This window comes from Silene latifolia, chromosome Y (genome assembly GCF_048544455.1).
Source record: "Silene latifolia isolate original U9 population chromosome Y, ASM4854445v1, whole genome shotgun sequence".
In the NCBI taxonomy this organism is placed as follows: Eukaryota; Viridiplantae; Streptophyta; class Magnoliopsida; order Caryophyllales; family Caryophyllaceae; genus Silene; species Silene latifolia.
Window position 1 is genome coordinate 358724282 of NC_133538.1, and position 16952 is coordinate 358741233.

General features: G+C 42.1%; 1 protein-coding gene across 7 annotated transcripts; it reads left to right on the top strand.

The window, feature by feature from the left end:
• The first annotated feature begins 358 nt into the window (after nucleotides 1-358).
• LOC141627024 (uncharacterized) lies at nucleotides 359-4036 on the top strand. 7 transcript variants are annotated; one of them, XM_074440540.1, is made up of 7 exons: nucleotides 359-624; nucleotides 1584-1654; nucleotides 2164-2207; nucleotides 2520-2585; nucleotides 2759-2823; nucleotides 3313-3527; nucleotides 3721-4036. In XM_074440540.1, the coding sequence occupies exons 2-6, from the start codon at nucleotides 1602-1604 to the stop codon at nucleotides 3343-3345; spliced, it is 261 nt and encodes an 86-aa protein (XP_074296641.1). In that variant the 5' UTR covers nucleotides 359-624; nucleotides 1584-1601; the 3' UTR covers nucleotides 3346-3527; nucleotides 3721-4036. The 7 variants fall into 7 exon arrangements, 6 of the variants coding, with proteins under 6 accessions (XP_074296641.1, XP_074296640.1, XP_074296639.1 ...); XM_074440539.1 differs by having other exon boundaries at nucleotides 365-624; nucleotides 1578-1654; XM_074440542.1 differs by having other exon boundaries at nucleotides 553-664.
• The last annotated feature ends 12916 nt before the right edge of the window (nucleotides 4037-16952 follow it).

Here is a 16952-nt window from a genome sequence, read left to right on the forward strand (position 1 = left end):
GTGTATCTGTGAATATGTTCATTATATTGCGTGAATATCGTTATTAATTCGGTGAAGTGAGTTTTATTTTGACAACATGATGTTTAATTTACATGACTTTGTCAATTATATGATATGAATATCTACGTGAATATGTCGACTATGTAATATGAATATCTCATTGTTATGAATACGCCAATTATATGATGTGAATATGCGAGTAAAATTAAAATAAATGCCAAAATATATCAAATGCGGTCTCTAATTATAGAGGAATAAAAATTATGAATAATGATGCAAATTTTATTATTTTTCAATTTATCAAATTTAAGTTATAGAGTTTTTAAAAATTAAAATAAAAGAGGAGTATGATGTACCATACACGTGGGTGTATGGTATAAGAATTGAAAAAAAAACACCGCATCCTTACCTTTCTCGTCGGCGGCCTCTCAGCTCTCCTATAGGTGGCCTGCGAGAACCTCCTTCTCCCATATCCTCTTCGATTGGAGTCCTTTTCATCTCCTGTCGAATTTTTGCTCTTCTCAGGAGGCCGTCTCTTTGGATGTGGTTTGGATGATGCGATGGGTTGTTCTTCGTTTCTGAAATCAATTGCTAACTCCTAAATGGCAACTTTCCTGTTTCCCAGTAGGGTCATGTTCTTCATTTCAGTCTTGTTTCGTTTGAGGTTTATTAGATTGAAGTTTTTTTCTACTTTATTTTCTTTGTTTGCTTCTCCGTGATCTATTATCTCCATTATTTGGCTTGTTGTTTGCTGAGTCTACCCTTATTGTCAATGTTCGGGGAAAAGGAAAACCTAACTTTTGGTATCTTCTTATTTTTCTTTTGCATCCCTTATTTCAGTCTATTGAATGTATAATAGCGCTTCGGTTCAAGTTTTCGATTTTTTTTGGGTTAATTGAGTGTTTGGACAATTGTTTTGTGAAATAAAATTGTAGATTAAATCAACTGGTTGTCCTTGTTCGTCTTACTGATAAGTTGCTTACTTAACACTTTATCAGCTTGAGTTGTGATTGGGCCACTTATGCATTTCTTAATGACGATTAAGGGGATTTGGCTGTGTTGTTTAGTTGTTACCTGTGTTAAATACTCGAAAACGCTGACTGAAATGTTAAAGGCAAGGGGACTCATGAGAGGAATCAATGTTTATTTTGGTTTTCATAGTGAATAAGTTTTTCTTTTTCCACCAATAATTTCTATTCTTTGTCGTGGGTATAATCCAGGATTCCAGACCCTTATCTCTATAATTGATGGCCATTTACTTTGTCTTTCGTCGTTTTCATGTCAATTTTCTTCTACTTCGTTCTAATATGTTTAACATCTAGAATGGTTATCTATAACTGTTTTTTAGCTCACTTTGGTGACCTATCAAATGTCTTAATCAGACAATTTTTCGATGGTTATATTGTGAATATGGTTAAAGTTGCCCAGTAGCTCATATAACATTGTACATTTTCTTCCAGCTGTCACAGTTTAACGTTTGTGAAAAGATGAAATATTTTTCATCAAGTAAATTCGGTGTTATGTCCTTGGCTCTGTCATTAGGATTGTTCATTTATTTTTCTATACTCATTCTAAAGTTGCAGATTGTGGAGAAAGGACTAATGACTAAAGCTGATTATGATGAAGTTAGCAGTAAAGCCTTGAGTCTGTTTGAGTATGGACAGTTTCATCTACTTTCATACTTTTCTTGACAACCTGGTTGCTGATAGTTATCTAACTACTAGACTCAACAAAAACTAATCCTCTCAAATGATCTAGACCAAACCCAGCCTAGAAAGAGCATCCCAGAGTAGACATGTTAATTGTGTCTTAGTGGTGACCAGTAGAGTGTAAAGTCTGTAAACCAATTTGTCTATTTATGCAAGTTTAACATGTTAACTGTGTTGATTACTAACTAATTGGTATTAATGAATTAAGATGGATTTGTGAGTTTTCATTTTACTTATCCCGTGTCTATGACCAGTAGGTTTCACCAATTTGTCGATTTATCCCGTGTATGTTATTCTCATTTTACTTCAGTGTGTTAAACCAGGTTATGTCAGACATATCTGTAATAGCCTATTTCTAAAGTTGTGTAGACATTCAGTACTCAATATGCCAACAAAGTGATGAACTTGTTGCTGAGAAGTTTTTCATAACCAATTGGTCTGCTATTTTTTGTAGGTTTGGTTTTCTCCAAAGCTTGCTATTAAGATTTGGACTTTTAGGTAATCCTTCCTTCCCTGACCTTTTACTATGCTTTTTATTATGATTTATCATAAACTTAATGATCTAAAACATTCTGAACTTTTCCCGTGATAGAATTTTGCTGTAATGAACCTCTGTGAAGACAAGAATCAATATTTTTGTTTACGTTTGGGACAGGTTCTAACAGCCTCACAAGAATCCTTTCTTTAACTGACTTTAATCCGGAAAACTCCCGAAGCCGGGAGTGTCAAGTAATACCAGCAGTGTTTTGTTATTTCCTTTGGTATATTTGATGATTCTGTTTGCATTTTTCGTCTTTATGTCATATGCAGGAAAGTTGCTTCACCAAAAACCACCACTCAGAAGAAATATTAGTTCGTTGTTGGCCTTTAAACCAAGTACTCTCTCACTCAGCTTTGTATGATGATGTACTTTATTAAAAATCTTTGGTTATAAAAAATTATGTTGCTCATTTGTATGTTGGATAGTATGAGGATGGTGGAATTGGTGAGTTGTTACTCATATATTTCTGCTTAGTTGAGAAACTTGTATACTTGTATTGCAATGGCAGCTACAGATTGTTCAATAACTCATTCATTAAGGAACATCTCTACAAGGGACAAGCTAGTGGCTATAGTGAGTACTTTAGATGCTTTGAAATTATGTTATACTCCATGTTTTTTTGGTGACTGTAAGCCTTCAAATATATTTATTTTGGATATTCTTTGAAATGAATTATCAAACTTAGACTGCTACGAAATCTTTGTTTTAGTGAGTTTTGTGATAGTATTAGAAGCATCATAAGGGTTATATCTTTCGTAAACCCATCCTTGAATAAAATTTAATGTCTTGATTTTCGTTTTACTCAAAAACGTGTTTGTGAGGGTCTTATTTGTACGACAGAATTGTTGAAGGCATAAAATTGCCAGAAATGTGCGGTTCTATGCCTTGAATAACTGTCTACTCCATGTGCAAATTCTTCTGTCCCGCTATTTCTTTACAAGCACAATCGTCATTTCTTTACAAGCACAATCGTCGCATACAAGATATTGATTTTTATAGCTCATTTTAAAAACTTTTGGCTATAACTTTGAACTCATTTAATCTTATGTCCATATGGTGTAGCACCACTCGGACCATACACTTGTCCTACCTTGAAACTTTCCCGGATGGTCTGATGATGAGAGGAAAACGCTAAGTTTGGGAAACTCTATCACCAAGCTCAATCTAAAAAAAAGCCGAGTAATAACAATGGTTTTAGCTCAAGTGATCTTAACTCCAACGATTATAGTTCCGATGAAGGTAGCTTTAATGAAGATTCTGATAATGCCAATAATGAGGTACTTATATTTAATCCTTCACAGTTTTTTACCCTCTCCCAGTAGTGTCTCTAATCATTAATTTGCAAGTTTTCTGTTGGGGGTTAACTTCATTCATCTATTTGATAATATTCTATAATTGTGGATTGTAACTTTTTTTTGTAATTATATAATTATTTGATTTTTTTACAAGGGTTTTGGATTTTTTCGACAGGGGAAGTAATAAGAAAGATGTTAAAGAGGCAGAATTTGAAGGTTCAGCAGCTTATTGTTCTAAGCAGCTTATTGGCGTATTGTTTTAAACTGTGGGATTATTTATACAATTGATTGTATTTGTAACGTAATGAAATGTAATCTTGTTTTACATGTGATGTAGTAGTGGTTGGTTGGATTTCTTCTTCCAGTTGGTAATCGGATTGTCAATTTTATGGGGAGGTGATGACGAAATTTCAGTAGAAAATTTTTTGTATATAAAAAAAAGCATTGATTAATTGCGTTGGTTCTTGAATGATGATAAGTGCATAATTTACCTATATTTTATATACTTATTCCCCGTAATAATTTTTGCACTTTTAGTATATTTCGTATATATTTCCTTCCTCTGCAATTTACTACAATTTTGTTGATTATTTACAGGAAGGAGACATTTTTATACTAATATAAGTGTCGACGAGTTAACTAGCCAAGGAACAGAAGGACGGGAAGACATTTAAGCAAGTTCAAATCATCCAAAATCATACAAGAGTTCACTCTACAAACAAACAATTGGGCTTATGCTGTATAAGCTGTTGGGCTTTTGATGGAAAATATTAACTTGGACAGCTCGCGTAAGGAAGGGAGAGTATATATACGTAAATTAGCTTTATTACTCAAGACGTGTTTTGCAACGTGGATATTTTTAGTTCCACATCATTAAAAATTTATAAATTTGTATTTATAAAATATTTACGATGATAAATCAAACAAAATTCCACATGATTATATTTTCTCTTATATAAATATTTAATCATAAATTTTGAGATATATTGAAAACAGTATTGAGTGTCTCGAAACGTGAAAAGTCCTAAACAAAAGGAGTATTATCTCTTCAAGCTTTTTGTTGATTTATTTATTTGCTTACTTATTTCGGTTTGTTTTTACTTGGGTAACACTATATTTGGTGTTTGCATCTTGATAAGTATTAGAAAAATAAATCGATGATGATTCAAACTATCATCTATTCATTGAAGTTTGTTTTTTCTTCCATTTTGCAACTTTCGTGAACCTTAATTAAAAACTTGTATAAGTGTAGCTTTTCAAGATAATTTTATTAAGAATATAATTTTATTAAGAATATAGGCCAATAGGAAATTCCAATTAGTTACCCCTCCAGACCCTCCACAAGTGCAACTATATTAAATCACACAGATGGACTAATATCTATTTGTTAAAGAAAGTTGTTTTAAATTTAAATGATACAATGCCTATAAAAAATAAAATTGAAATCTATGGACTTGTTTGGTTGACATAAGGGAATTAAAGTTCTCGGGAACTTCAAGTTCACATGAATTTCCAATTCATGTGAATTCCCAAAAAGTGTTTAGTTTGCATGTGGAAAGTTAATTCATGTGAGAAGTTCCAATGACCAAGGGGGGGCTTGGTGAGTGACTTCCCACATAATGGAGGAAGTAGATTAATGTGGGTTGTTCTACTTCCCATGATTTTGGCAACCAAACAAGCCCTATATGTCTTTACTCTTCATTAGAAGTATTAATTAGGTAGGTTATTAATATGAGTACTTAACTACTACTCCATAATAAAAAAATGGGAAATGATATTAGTTTAGAAATTAGAGAGTAAATTACACATAAATCAATGCAATTAATGCATATATCTAAAAAATTGTCAAATTTCATGTGTTGCCCTAATAAGAAAAGTGTTAAATTTTTACCTCTAGAGAAGAAAAAGTAAAGAAAGTGTTCAATTATACTCCTATTATTTCAGTTAATAGTTTACACTTATATAAAAGAGGGAGTTGTTCCAGTAAATTGTTTACACTTGCATGAGGGAGTAGAAGAAAAGTGGTTGTGCATTCTCTATTTCCGGGTTACAAGACAATTTGCATTATGAGTGTCATGACGTTGTGATGATTTAGTTTTTTCATCCTTGCTACAATTTTTAAGTACAAGAAAATTGTTGTTGCAAGGTATCCAACTATCCTAGCCTCAAGCAGCGCGAGGAGAGAGAAAGACAAAAAAACCCCTAAAAACAAAAAAAATCCCCAAATCGATTTTTCCTCGCTGGCGACTTCTCCAGTCTCCTCTTTAGGTCGCCGGCGAGGCTGCTTCAACCCCTTCTATTCCTGATCCGTTTTCGCATTCTTTTTTCGTGCTGACCATCTACTTCATGTGGTTTTCTCGATTTTGATCAAGTTCTCAAAATCGATTCAGGTATTGATTGACTTGTCCTTGTTTATTTTCGTTCAACTTCTGCTCCGATCATTGTCTTTTCGTTTTTGCCATGAATCGATTGGTATCCTGATTGCTCTTCGAGTAAACTACGGTGGTGGGTGGGTGTTAGTTTGGAGTTTTTGTCTGGGTGTTTAGTTTGGAGTTGCTGGGTTTTATTCTATTGTTGCTTCTATTGTCTGGGTAAAATCGATTGGTGTTGCTTCTATTGTCTGGCTGTTTTAGTTTGGAGTTGCTGGGTTTTGTTCTCCGTCGAGGGGTTTATTCCTTTTTCGGGTTTTCTGAGTCGTTTCAGTGTTGTGGTGTGTTGTGTTGTATCCTTCTTAGGAATTGTGTATCTATGTCTTCCGCTAACGTCTATCAAAAGTTTCTTGAAGCTTTTGCTAGTGCCCATGTCAGCGATGGGTTTATGGAAAATAATGGGGATATGATGTTAGGCTACTTTATGAAATTGCAGGGGTCAGCTCCGTTAATTTTGGCTGAGGTGAAGGAGCTTAAAGATAAGGGGAACGGTCTTTTTAGGCAAAATGAGTTTGACAGTGCCGCGGAGTGTTACGATGAAGCTTGTAAATTACTTAGTCTGAGCTTGGGAGATATTGGAGGTGAAGATATTCAGTCGATATCTGACCTTGCAGTTTCTCTTATGTCTAATATGGCTGCATGTGCCCTGAAATTTGAGGAATACAGAGCTGCCTCGGGTTTATGCTCCATGATTTTTGTTCCGGGTGTAATTCCAGAGCAGTTATTTGTCACCACCAGTGCTTGTAGAATGACGTCTTTTGTTAACTCCTCCTTGCGGTCTCCTGAAACAATGAGCAAACTGAGGGCTCGGCTTTGGGCCGAGCGAACTCACTCCGACGCTCAAGTCAGTAAACTTAGAAAGATAAGTTGTTGTTACTTGGTGAAATAAATATTGTAGAGAGATAAGGAAGATATTACCAGATGAATAGTGATTCTTAGGTTAAATTGTGGATCCTTTACTCAATGAGAGTAGAGGAGTATTTATAGACTTTCACCTTTTGTCACGTAGTGGCCAAGTGGCCAAGTGGCTAGCAGGTGGAAAGACTGATCTACCCTCGACCGAGGGACCCATGGCAGCCGACGGGCCTGTTGACTCACCGCCGAGGGGTCTTGGATATGAGTTCGCGGATGTGTGCCCCGGCTGGCCGGTTGCCCCGGCCGGACCCATCCGACAGGCCGACAGGCCTCGTCGGTTAGGTTGTCTAAGCCGTTGAATTGCTGTGGATATCTTTGACCTTGCTCAATATGTTGACTGGTCAGCGGGTGCAGAATATGCCCCATCAATTTGCCCCCAGCGTAGTCTATGCCGTGGTATGGGCTCCGATGTACGTTGAGCGTATATTCTGCGTAAGACGAAATTTTCTGCCCCGGCTTCTTCTACCTCGGCGTGGCTCTGCTTAGGCCGTACCATATCCCCCCTCCACATGGTTGTGTAATGGACATCCGATGTGGAAAAGGCAATGACGCTGGCTGAGACCAGGGTTGAGAGTGCCGGTTGTTTCTGATTGCCCCCTGGCCGGTGCTTTCTGGCTTGGTTGATCATGTGGCCGGCGGAGAAACGGATACTTAGGAATTTGTTGAGGAAGATGAACAGGCAGAGAGATATGAAGGGGCGTGTTGAAGACGCTTGGTCACTGTTTCATTGATTGACATTCAACTGTTGCAACGATTGACATTCCGTGGTTGCATGTTCGACACGTGTCTGTTTGTTGATTGGCTGACGTTTCATGGGTTGTGCCCTGATTGGTCCCTCTTCATGGGCTTTCCTCTATAAATAGGGTACTTAGTCCCTGAAATTGGCCACCAATTTCATTGTCTCAAAATTTTTCTTCTTTCTAGCCCTTGTGACGAAACCTCTCTCTAGCTTTCAGAATCATTACTCCGGCGTGGCATTTTTCTTCAAGGTAAACAAATAAATTCTCTTTTTAACTCGTAAGTTTTGTTGTAACATGTCTTCTGCTGGTCTTGGACCTAGTAAGCTGCGCCGGGGTTCCCGTCGCGTCTTGATGAGGAGGAGATACTAAACGCCATCCCGATAAGGTTTGGGGGCCCTAGGTCTTCGTCTCTTGAAGTCGATCCAAAAGCTCCGGAGGGTGGGGAGGATGATGATGTTGATGATGACTGTGAGGAAGGGATCCCTTCTGGTGAAGAGAGGCCGCATATCCTGGACCACGGCGAGGCGTGCATGACTGGTCCTGACCGTGCCTGGACCAATAAATTTGCCAGTTGTTCCGGTGGAACTCTTTTCGAGGGTCATTTCTACTTCGGTGAGGGGTACAAAATTGTTATCCCTGGGAAGGGTCGGGCGGTCTGTTGCCCTCCTCCGGGTCATATCGGCGTATATATCAGGCATCTGGAGTATGGCCTCCGGTTTCCTTTGAATAAATACGTCACGGCCATCATCAAAGCTATGAACGTTGCCGTGGCTCAACTGCATCCGTTGGCCATTAGGACGATAGTTGGCTTCGTGTGGCTCTGTCTTTTCAAGGGGGAGGTACCTACAGTTAACTTATTCCGCCGGCTTCATCATCTTCGGGCATCGACCCCCGGTAAGGTGGGGTGGTACATCGTGTAGATGGAGCCGGGCGTCCTCTCTGTTGATAAGCTTTCTTCCTGCAAGGACTGGAAGGGGCGGTGGGTGTATGTCGAAGTGCTTGGATGACTATCCGCTGCCCCGTCCTTCCAAAGACCAAGTCAACTTACGGTGCGAGAGTAAGAGGAAGCGTGAAAAATGGGTCTCCCGAGTAAGCACAAGATGGATGCCGGCGGGCTCCTCTTGGTGCCGACGAGGAGCGAGCGATCGTTGTTTGATGCTGAGAAGGGATGGGTGCCCCCGACTCAGATTATTCTTCAGGATGAGCTGCTTTGCCGCGTCGGCCTCATACCGGCCCTCAACCAGGGTGAGTAGGGTCGGTGTGAGGCCCATCTTTGCCTATTACGCTCCTGTTTTTAGAGCTTTGTTTTACTTCTTTTATGTAACTCTTGTCTGGTTTCTTGCAGACCGGTTTGGCCAGGATCTGTCTGAGGAGACCTTGAAGAGGTTAGGGCTTGATAAGGACGGGAACGTCGTTGAGCGGCACCCTCAGGCTGACGCGCGTGATCGTAGATTGGCTCCCAACGAACTTATGGACAAGCAGCTGAAGGCGCTGGATCAGGCGGCGGCTCAAGCACGGGTTCTCGGGGGCGTGCCGAAGAGAACATCAAAGGCAAGGTCCAGGTCGACGACGTTGTCGATCCCAACTCCCTCTTCAACCCCAACGGTCCAGAAGGAGCATGTGGAGGTCGTCGATGTCTCCGAGGAGATGGTGACCGTTGCGAAGGGCCCTCCTCCTCCAAAAAAGAGAAAAGAGTCACTGCCGGCTTCTGCCGCTGCCTCGGAAAAGAGTGATTCACCCGGTCCTCCAACTAAGAAGGTCCAGACTGGTACGGACCTAACCTGTGGTTCAGACTTAGCTGGTTCATTATGCATTCCCGATGACAGACTCTCTGATGTGTCAATGAATGTTGACATGGATGCGCTGTGTAAATTTTTTGTAGATCCGCCGTCGGCAGCCGCCGTTCTTACTGATCGACAATTAGACAAGCAGCCTGAGAAGGCGGGTGATAGGAATGTCACCGTTGACTCCGCACTCCAGAAGGTTCCCCCCGCCGAGCTTGTGGCAGAGGGTGCAAAAATATCCAAGAGGCTGGCGAAGTGGACTCAATCGCGGCGCTCCTACATTATGGAGCAAGAACAGGCCATGGCCCAGGCTGGGCCACTGATCCAACGGCTTAAGCTTGATCTCTCCGCGGCGAAGGGGGAAGCCGGGAAGGCTAAGCTTGACCTCCTAGCTGCTCGGAAGCATGCGGAGGAAGCTGAGAAGCAGCTACTGGCCGAGAGGGCCAAAGTCGAGGCTGCTGATGCCACCTCCGCCCCATTCTTTGGAGGAGCGGGACAGGTATAAGGGTGGCTACGACGCCGTTGTTGCCAAAAGGGAAGAATGGAGGGGGATGTATGAGGCTCAGTCGGAGGCACTTGCGGACACTAGGGCTGTTCTTGCCCAAAGGGAGAAAGATATTGAGGTGCTTCAAGATAAGGTCCTCCCTGACTTGTGCGCTCAATTCCGGGATCAGGCCGAGGAAGCGACCAGGGAGGCAATCAAGAGGCTCATTCCTGAAGACTCCTTCCAGTGGGAGAAATTTGAACAGCTTCTGGATGAGATGGCCGATGCCGCGGAAAAGGCGGTTGCGGAAAAAGAGGAGGCGGCGAAGGCGGCTCAGATAGCCGAGGCCAAGGCGGCTTATGATGCAAAGGTGAAGGAGGCCGAAGAGGAGGCTGAAAGGCTGAAGGCATGTGGAGATGACAAGCTTTCCTCTGGGCCGGCCACCGAAGTTGACGCTGCTGCTGTCGATGGTGGGCAGCATCAAGCGTAGGGAGACGGGCGGTCGTCACCAGACTCACCCGGCGTCTCGGATAGCTTTAGCGTTCGGGGCCAACTACTGAGCCTTTCCTCCCTGCCATCTTTTGGCGCTTCAAATATCATGTCTGTAATCTTTTGCTTTTCTTTTCCTTGTTTATGTAAGACTTTGGTAGGTTGCGTTTTGGCTTATCCCTATGGGGACGGCCGTCGTCTGCATTCTTCTCGCTTGTAATCTGTTGTCATTAATGAAAGTTTGCTTGTTTTGCCTCTGGCTTGGCCGAGGTCTTTTCTTGTCTTCTTGCGTTATTAATTGAGCGCTTTTTATTTTTACCTTCAGCTTAGCCGAGGCAGCTAGAACGCGTATCTCAACTGCGTTTAACGTCTTTTTCTTGAACATGTTAGCGTGTTGGTCGCTTCCTCTTTCACTCTCGGTCTGACCGAGGCGTCGGATTTGCGCTTCCCAACCGCCGTTGTGAACATGTTAGCGTATCGATCGTTGTGTCCCCTGCCAGGCCTTCGGCGGGCCGAGGCGACTAGGGGTTACGACGCGACAGCGTAAGTTGGCTTATCGATCGTTGTGTCCCCTGCCTGGCCTTCGGTGGACCGAGGCGACTAGGGGTTACGACGCGACAGAGTAAGTTGGCGTGTCGACCGTTGTGTCCCCTGCCAGGCCTTCGGCGGGCCGAGGCGACTAGGGGTTACGACGCGACAGCGTAAGTTGGCGTGTCGACCGTTGTGTCCCCTGCCAGGCCTTCGGCGGGCCGAGGCGACTAGGGGTTACTGGCGCAACAAAGATTCTTGGGGTGATTGCCGGCTTGGGCCAGGGCGTCTACCACGATATGACCGCGGAGGGGATAAACACTTTGATGGAAAAATTGGGTGATTCTTCATTAGATGTAAACATGCGTTGGGGTGCCAACAATTGTTTTGGACACCTCCGCCGCTACACAAAGTATTTCCTGAGATTGTCAGTGTTCCAATGGCTCATCAGAGGCATACCCTCCATGTCGGTCAGCCGGTATGTACCCGGCCTCATTTCTTCAACCACTTTGTAGGGACCCTCCCAGTTGGCCGTTAGTTTACCATGAATGTTTCCCTTGTTGGTGGCGGCCGACTTTCTTAGGACTAGATCCCCTACTTTCAAGTCCCTTTTGTGGACTCTTCGGTTGTAAGCTCTTCTCATTCGGTTTTGGTACACCGCCAAGTTGAGGCGTGCTGTATTTCGGCTTTCTTCAACTAGGTCTAGGGAGGTTCTTAAGCCTTCCTCATTTTCAACCGGGTTAAAGGTGGCCGTTCTGAATGTCGGCACCGTTGCTTCAATTGGCGGGGCGCCGGACCGTAGACTAAGTGGAACGGGCTGTACCCCGTTGCTTCTTTCTCCGTGGTTCGCAGGGACCATAGGACGCCGGGTAGTTCATCGGCCCATCTTCCCTTTAGGTCTTCAACTGTCTTCTTCAAACCATTGAGGATTGTTTTATTGGCCGCCTCACTTTGTCCGTTGCTTTGTGGGTGACAGACGGAGGAGTATGCAAATTTGATACCGAGCTCTTCCAGCCAGCTCATTATTGTGTCACTCCAAAACTCTCGGCCGTGGTCGAATACCATGACTTGGGGTAACCCAAAACGAGTTATGACATTTTCCCAGATTACCTTTCTTACGGCTGCCGTTGTCTTTGCAGGTACTGCTACAGCTTCAACCCATTTGGTGAAGTAGTCAACGGCGACAATCAAGAACTTTCTTCCGCCGGATGCCGTTGGAAATGGCCCTAGTAGATCCATCCCCCACTGTGCGAAAGGAAGGGGATTAAGCACCGGCTGCAGGTCTCGGGATGGCGCATGTATCACCGGAGCATGCATTTGACAGTTGTTGCATTTTTTGGTCTTGGCTCTGGAATCCGCAAGCATGGTGGGCCAGAAATAGCCGGCTCGGAGAGCTTTGTGGGCTAGTGTTCTTGCCCCCATGTGATGGCCGCAGATGCCTTCGTGGATCTCTGTCAGTATTAGCTCCGCGTCGGCTGGACCGACGCACTTTAAGAGTGGCCTCGTCACGGACCTCCTGTACAATTCCCCTTCAAACACCAAGTACCTTGCTGCGATCCTCTTTATTTGTCAACTTGTATTTCATTATCGGAGTCATCCACGTTGTCTCGGTCTCTATGTTACCCACCATGCCGACGGCCTCAGTAATGCTCTTGGCATTCCTGATGTCCACCAGCACGGTTCGACTGACATTCTTGATGGTTGAGCTGGCGAGTTTTGAGAGAGCGTCGGCTCGGTTGTTCTCGGACACAGGAATGCATTGTATCGAAAAGATTTCAACTTTGAGGTGTCGCTTTTACCCTTTCCAGGTATCTTACCATTCCGTCGTCTCGAGTCTCGTACTCTCCTCTGATTTGATTAGCCACCAAAAGTGAATCTGTTTTCAAAATGATGTGCTCCGCCCCTGCGGCCCTAGCTAGCTCGACTCCGGTTATCACCGCCTCGTATTCGGATTCGTTGTTTGAGGCCGAGAAGGTAAATTTCAAGGCGTACTCGAACTCGTCCCCGTTTGGGCTGATGATAAGTATCGGCTCTGAGTGTTCGTCGTGGAGGACCCGTCGGTGTATACCTCCCATACTCCGGGGTTTTGCTCTTCTTGGTATGTGCATTCGGCCGGAAATCTGCCGGTGCTGTCCCTTTATTGAGGGCCTCGGCTTGTCTGAATGCCGAAGCGGATAGCTCTCTTGCCCATTTGATGAGTCTGCCGGATTGCTCAAATTTTTCCAATGCTTTTTCCAACGGCTGGTCGGTTAGGACCGTCACGGGATGTGCGTCGAAGTAGGGTTTCGGTTTCCTTGCGGCGACGACGGCAAAGAAAGGCTGCTTTTTCAATCAGCGGGTAATTTCTCTCGGCGGGCAACAATGTATGGTGACAAAGTAGATTGGGTCTTTGTTGCTTGTCCTCTTCTCGACGATCACGACCGACCGTGGCCGAGGTAATTCTTGCTATGTCTGAGATATAGTGTTTCCCCCGACATCGGCACAGGACGGGGTTGGGAGAGTCGAAGATGAGCTTTCGGTTGTTTGAAAGCGTGCTCGCTCCTCCCCCAGCCCGAAGTCTCTATTCCCCTTCAACACCTTGAAGAATGGGGTGCTCTTGTCGGCTGACCGAGAGATGAAACGGGCTAGAGCCGCCATCCTCCCACAGACGGCGCCAATTGTTCCGGGTGTAATTCCAGAGCAGTTATTTGTCACCACCCGTGCTTGTAGAATGACGTCTTTTGTTAACTCCTCCTTGCGGTCTCCTGAAACAATGAGCAAACTGAGGGCTCGGCTTTGGGCCGAGCGAACTCACTCCGACGCTCAAGTCAGTAAACTTAGAAAGATAAGTTGTTGTTACTTGGTGAAATAAATATTGTAGAGAGATAAGGAAGATATTACCAGATGAATAATGATTCTTAGGTTAAATTGTGGATCCTTTACTCAATGAGAGTAGAGGAGTATTTATAGACTTTCACCTTTTGTCACGTAGTGGCCAAGTGGCCAAGTGGCTAGCGGGTGGAAAGACTGATCTACCCTCGACCGAGGGACCCATGGCAGGCCGACGGGCCCTGTTGACTCACCGCCGAGGGGTCTTGGATATGAGTTCGCGGATGTGTGCCCCGGCTGGCCGGTTGCCCCGGCCGGGACCCATCTGACAGGCCGACAGGCCTCGTCGGTTAGGCTGTCTAAGCCGTTGAATTGCTGTGGATATCTTTGACCTTGCTCAATATGTTGACTGGTCAGCGGGTGCAGAATATGCCCCATCAATTTTGAACACATTCCCTCGTAATGTTAAGACACTTTTTCGTAGGGCGGTTGCTTATATGAAGTTGAAAAGGTTTTCGAAAGCTGAATTGGATTTGGTTCAGGCCTTAATGGTGGAACCAAGTAATAAGGATGTGTTAAGGGAATTAGAGGTGGTAAAAGGTCACCTTCTCATAAAGGAAAATGGGAAAAGAGTGCTGGAGGTTGCTAATGAAGATTGCGTGGAGAAGAACAACAAGAAGTCTGTTCATGTTTCGGCGTCTGATGTGGGTATAAATGATAGTGGTGAGAGCGTGGTTACGGAGGTGATGGAAGAACAAAGTGATGTGAGTATAAGGGATAATGAGAGTGTGAGTATGGAAGAGACGGAGGTTCAAAGTATTTGTGCTAATAAATCAGTTCTTCAGTTCTCCAAAAAGGGAGGTGGTAGCTCCACTTTAAGGATCCCAGCAAATTCTTATCAAAAGTTGCTGGAAGGGAAAACGGTGAGTTTTTACCGTAAACGTGATTTGTCAACTTTAACAATTCGAATCCTTAAGGATGAGACTCCTAAGGAGTTAGACTCTATAAAGGAACAATGTTACCAGAAGAAGAAGAAGAAGAGGAAGAAGAAAAAAAGGAGAGGTTCTAAAAAGGGAAATTCTAAGATGATGGGGGCAATGAAGGAAGACATTACCCCCTCCGATGTTATCAAGGTAGAACCTGATATTCCTAGCGTAAGTTTCAGCTCGTCCACTACTGGGGTCGTGACGTCTTGCGCATCTTCAGTTTGTGACAATTCCCCTCCTCTCGATACTCTTGTCCCCCAAGCTGAGGATGATTTTAATGACCATCAGCCTTTCGTCTTTGCTGCTCTCCCTAAGAAGTGTAAGATTCTCTCAGTTGAGAAGCCATCAGGCGCCCCTTTTACTCCTCTGTTTTGCAGGTACCTCTCTACTCATCATGTGCACGAGAGACAGAGAATCACCACGTCCAAGAGGAATCAAAGTAAAGGGGAGGAAACCCCAAGACACAATTTATCTAATTTCTCAAAAAGTAGATCTCTCTCCCATAAATTTCTACGTCCTCGTGGCGTAAGTGTGTCTTGGTACTCCTCTGAACCTCAGTTGTTAAAGAAGAGAAAAGAATTATTCGCTCAATTGGCCAGCTCTGATCGTCCCGCTAAGAAGCCTTTATTGGTTGTCAATCCGATCTGTAATTTATTTGCTTTTACTAATAATGTAGTAATAAATCCGACTCCGAAAGTCGGGTAGGTACTTTGTAAGAACATTTTCTTTACTACTGTCAAAAAAAAAAAAAAAAATATCCATGTATACACGCACTAGAAAGAGCCAAAGAGGCATCTTGATTCTTCGTACTTTTCGATAAATTAATGTAAGTAGGTTTTTTTTTTAAAGAATATACTCCCTCTATTCCGGTTATTTGTTATTCTTTTCCATATTGAAGTGTCCCGGTAATTATTGTCCTTTCTATTTTAAGAATGAATTTGATGAACAATTTAATCATTCACACTCAATTTGTTGCACCTGACATTTAGTAATTGACTCATTCTTCTTTCTTTGGTCTTTGTGCCAAAACCAAAGGACAACAATTGATCGGGACGGAGGGAATACAATAAATACAATTAAAGTAGTTAGCCAATCAATATACGCAACAAATACAATTACGGTAATTAGAGGCTTAGAGCAAGAATTTACAATAAAATACTGAGTCAAAAGACTATAAAAACTGCATATTTCTCTCATTCCTTTGACATCATTGCCGTATTTCTCTTACCGTCTCATGTGTTTAATGAGAGCGAATTCTATATCCCCTCCGATTATGCTTTTAGTTTGTTCGTTTGTTATTAAAGGTTTGTTAATTTTATTTAGGCAAATTTAACAAAAATAACCCAACGTTTGTTAAGTATTCCGAAAATAACCCAACCTTTTGATTTTAACAAGAATAATCCAACGTTTGCTTTTGTGTTACAGAAATATCCCAACATTTTACTTATATATCGAAAAATAATAATTTAATCATATATTAATCTATTCATTAACTTATTGACAATATATTTGCATAAGTAATTATATAAAATTATGAAAAATTTATTTAAGAACAATTTTAAGCATGGAAAAAAAATTGAAAAAATTTTATACTACTGTTCGAAATCCCAAAAAGCATAAATGATATGTTTAAAAAATTGTTTGTTTCCTCAAATCCTCGGTTTAAAAAATCAAAAGTATTTCTCTCATAACTATTTCCACTAATTTAAAATCTATCTTATTTCTTTTCAAAAAATTATATATTTGTTTTATAATTAATTTTCCATTGACAAACTAAGGAAATTATAATTTTTCCAGTTTTTTGGTTATGAGTTTTTTTTATATATGATATCATAAAATAATTTTAAAGATTTATGAAACTATTTTACAAATATCATTTATCAATATTTGGTAGAAATTAGTTTAATTGGGATTTCGGGATATTTATGTGACAAAAATACAAAGGTTGTATTATTATTGTTTAAGTTAAAAGGTCGGGTTATTTTTGGAAGACTTATCAAAGGTTGGGTTATTTTTGTTAAATTCGCCTTTTATTTATGATACGGATTAAGAATAAATTAAGCTAGGAAAAATATATTGGAGAGTATATACAAACAAGATAAGGTGGAATATTTTCTGGGTACGACATTATACACGACAATAGCGTATAAATAGGCTCGTGCATCGCACGGGCATTAAATCTAGTATCTATCTATATTATTAAAGGAAGCTTTTTTCGAGCGATATCAGAGTCTCCAACATTCG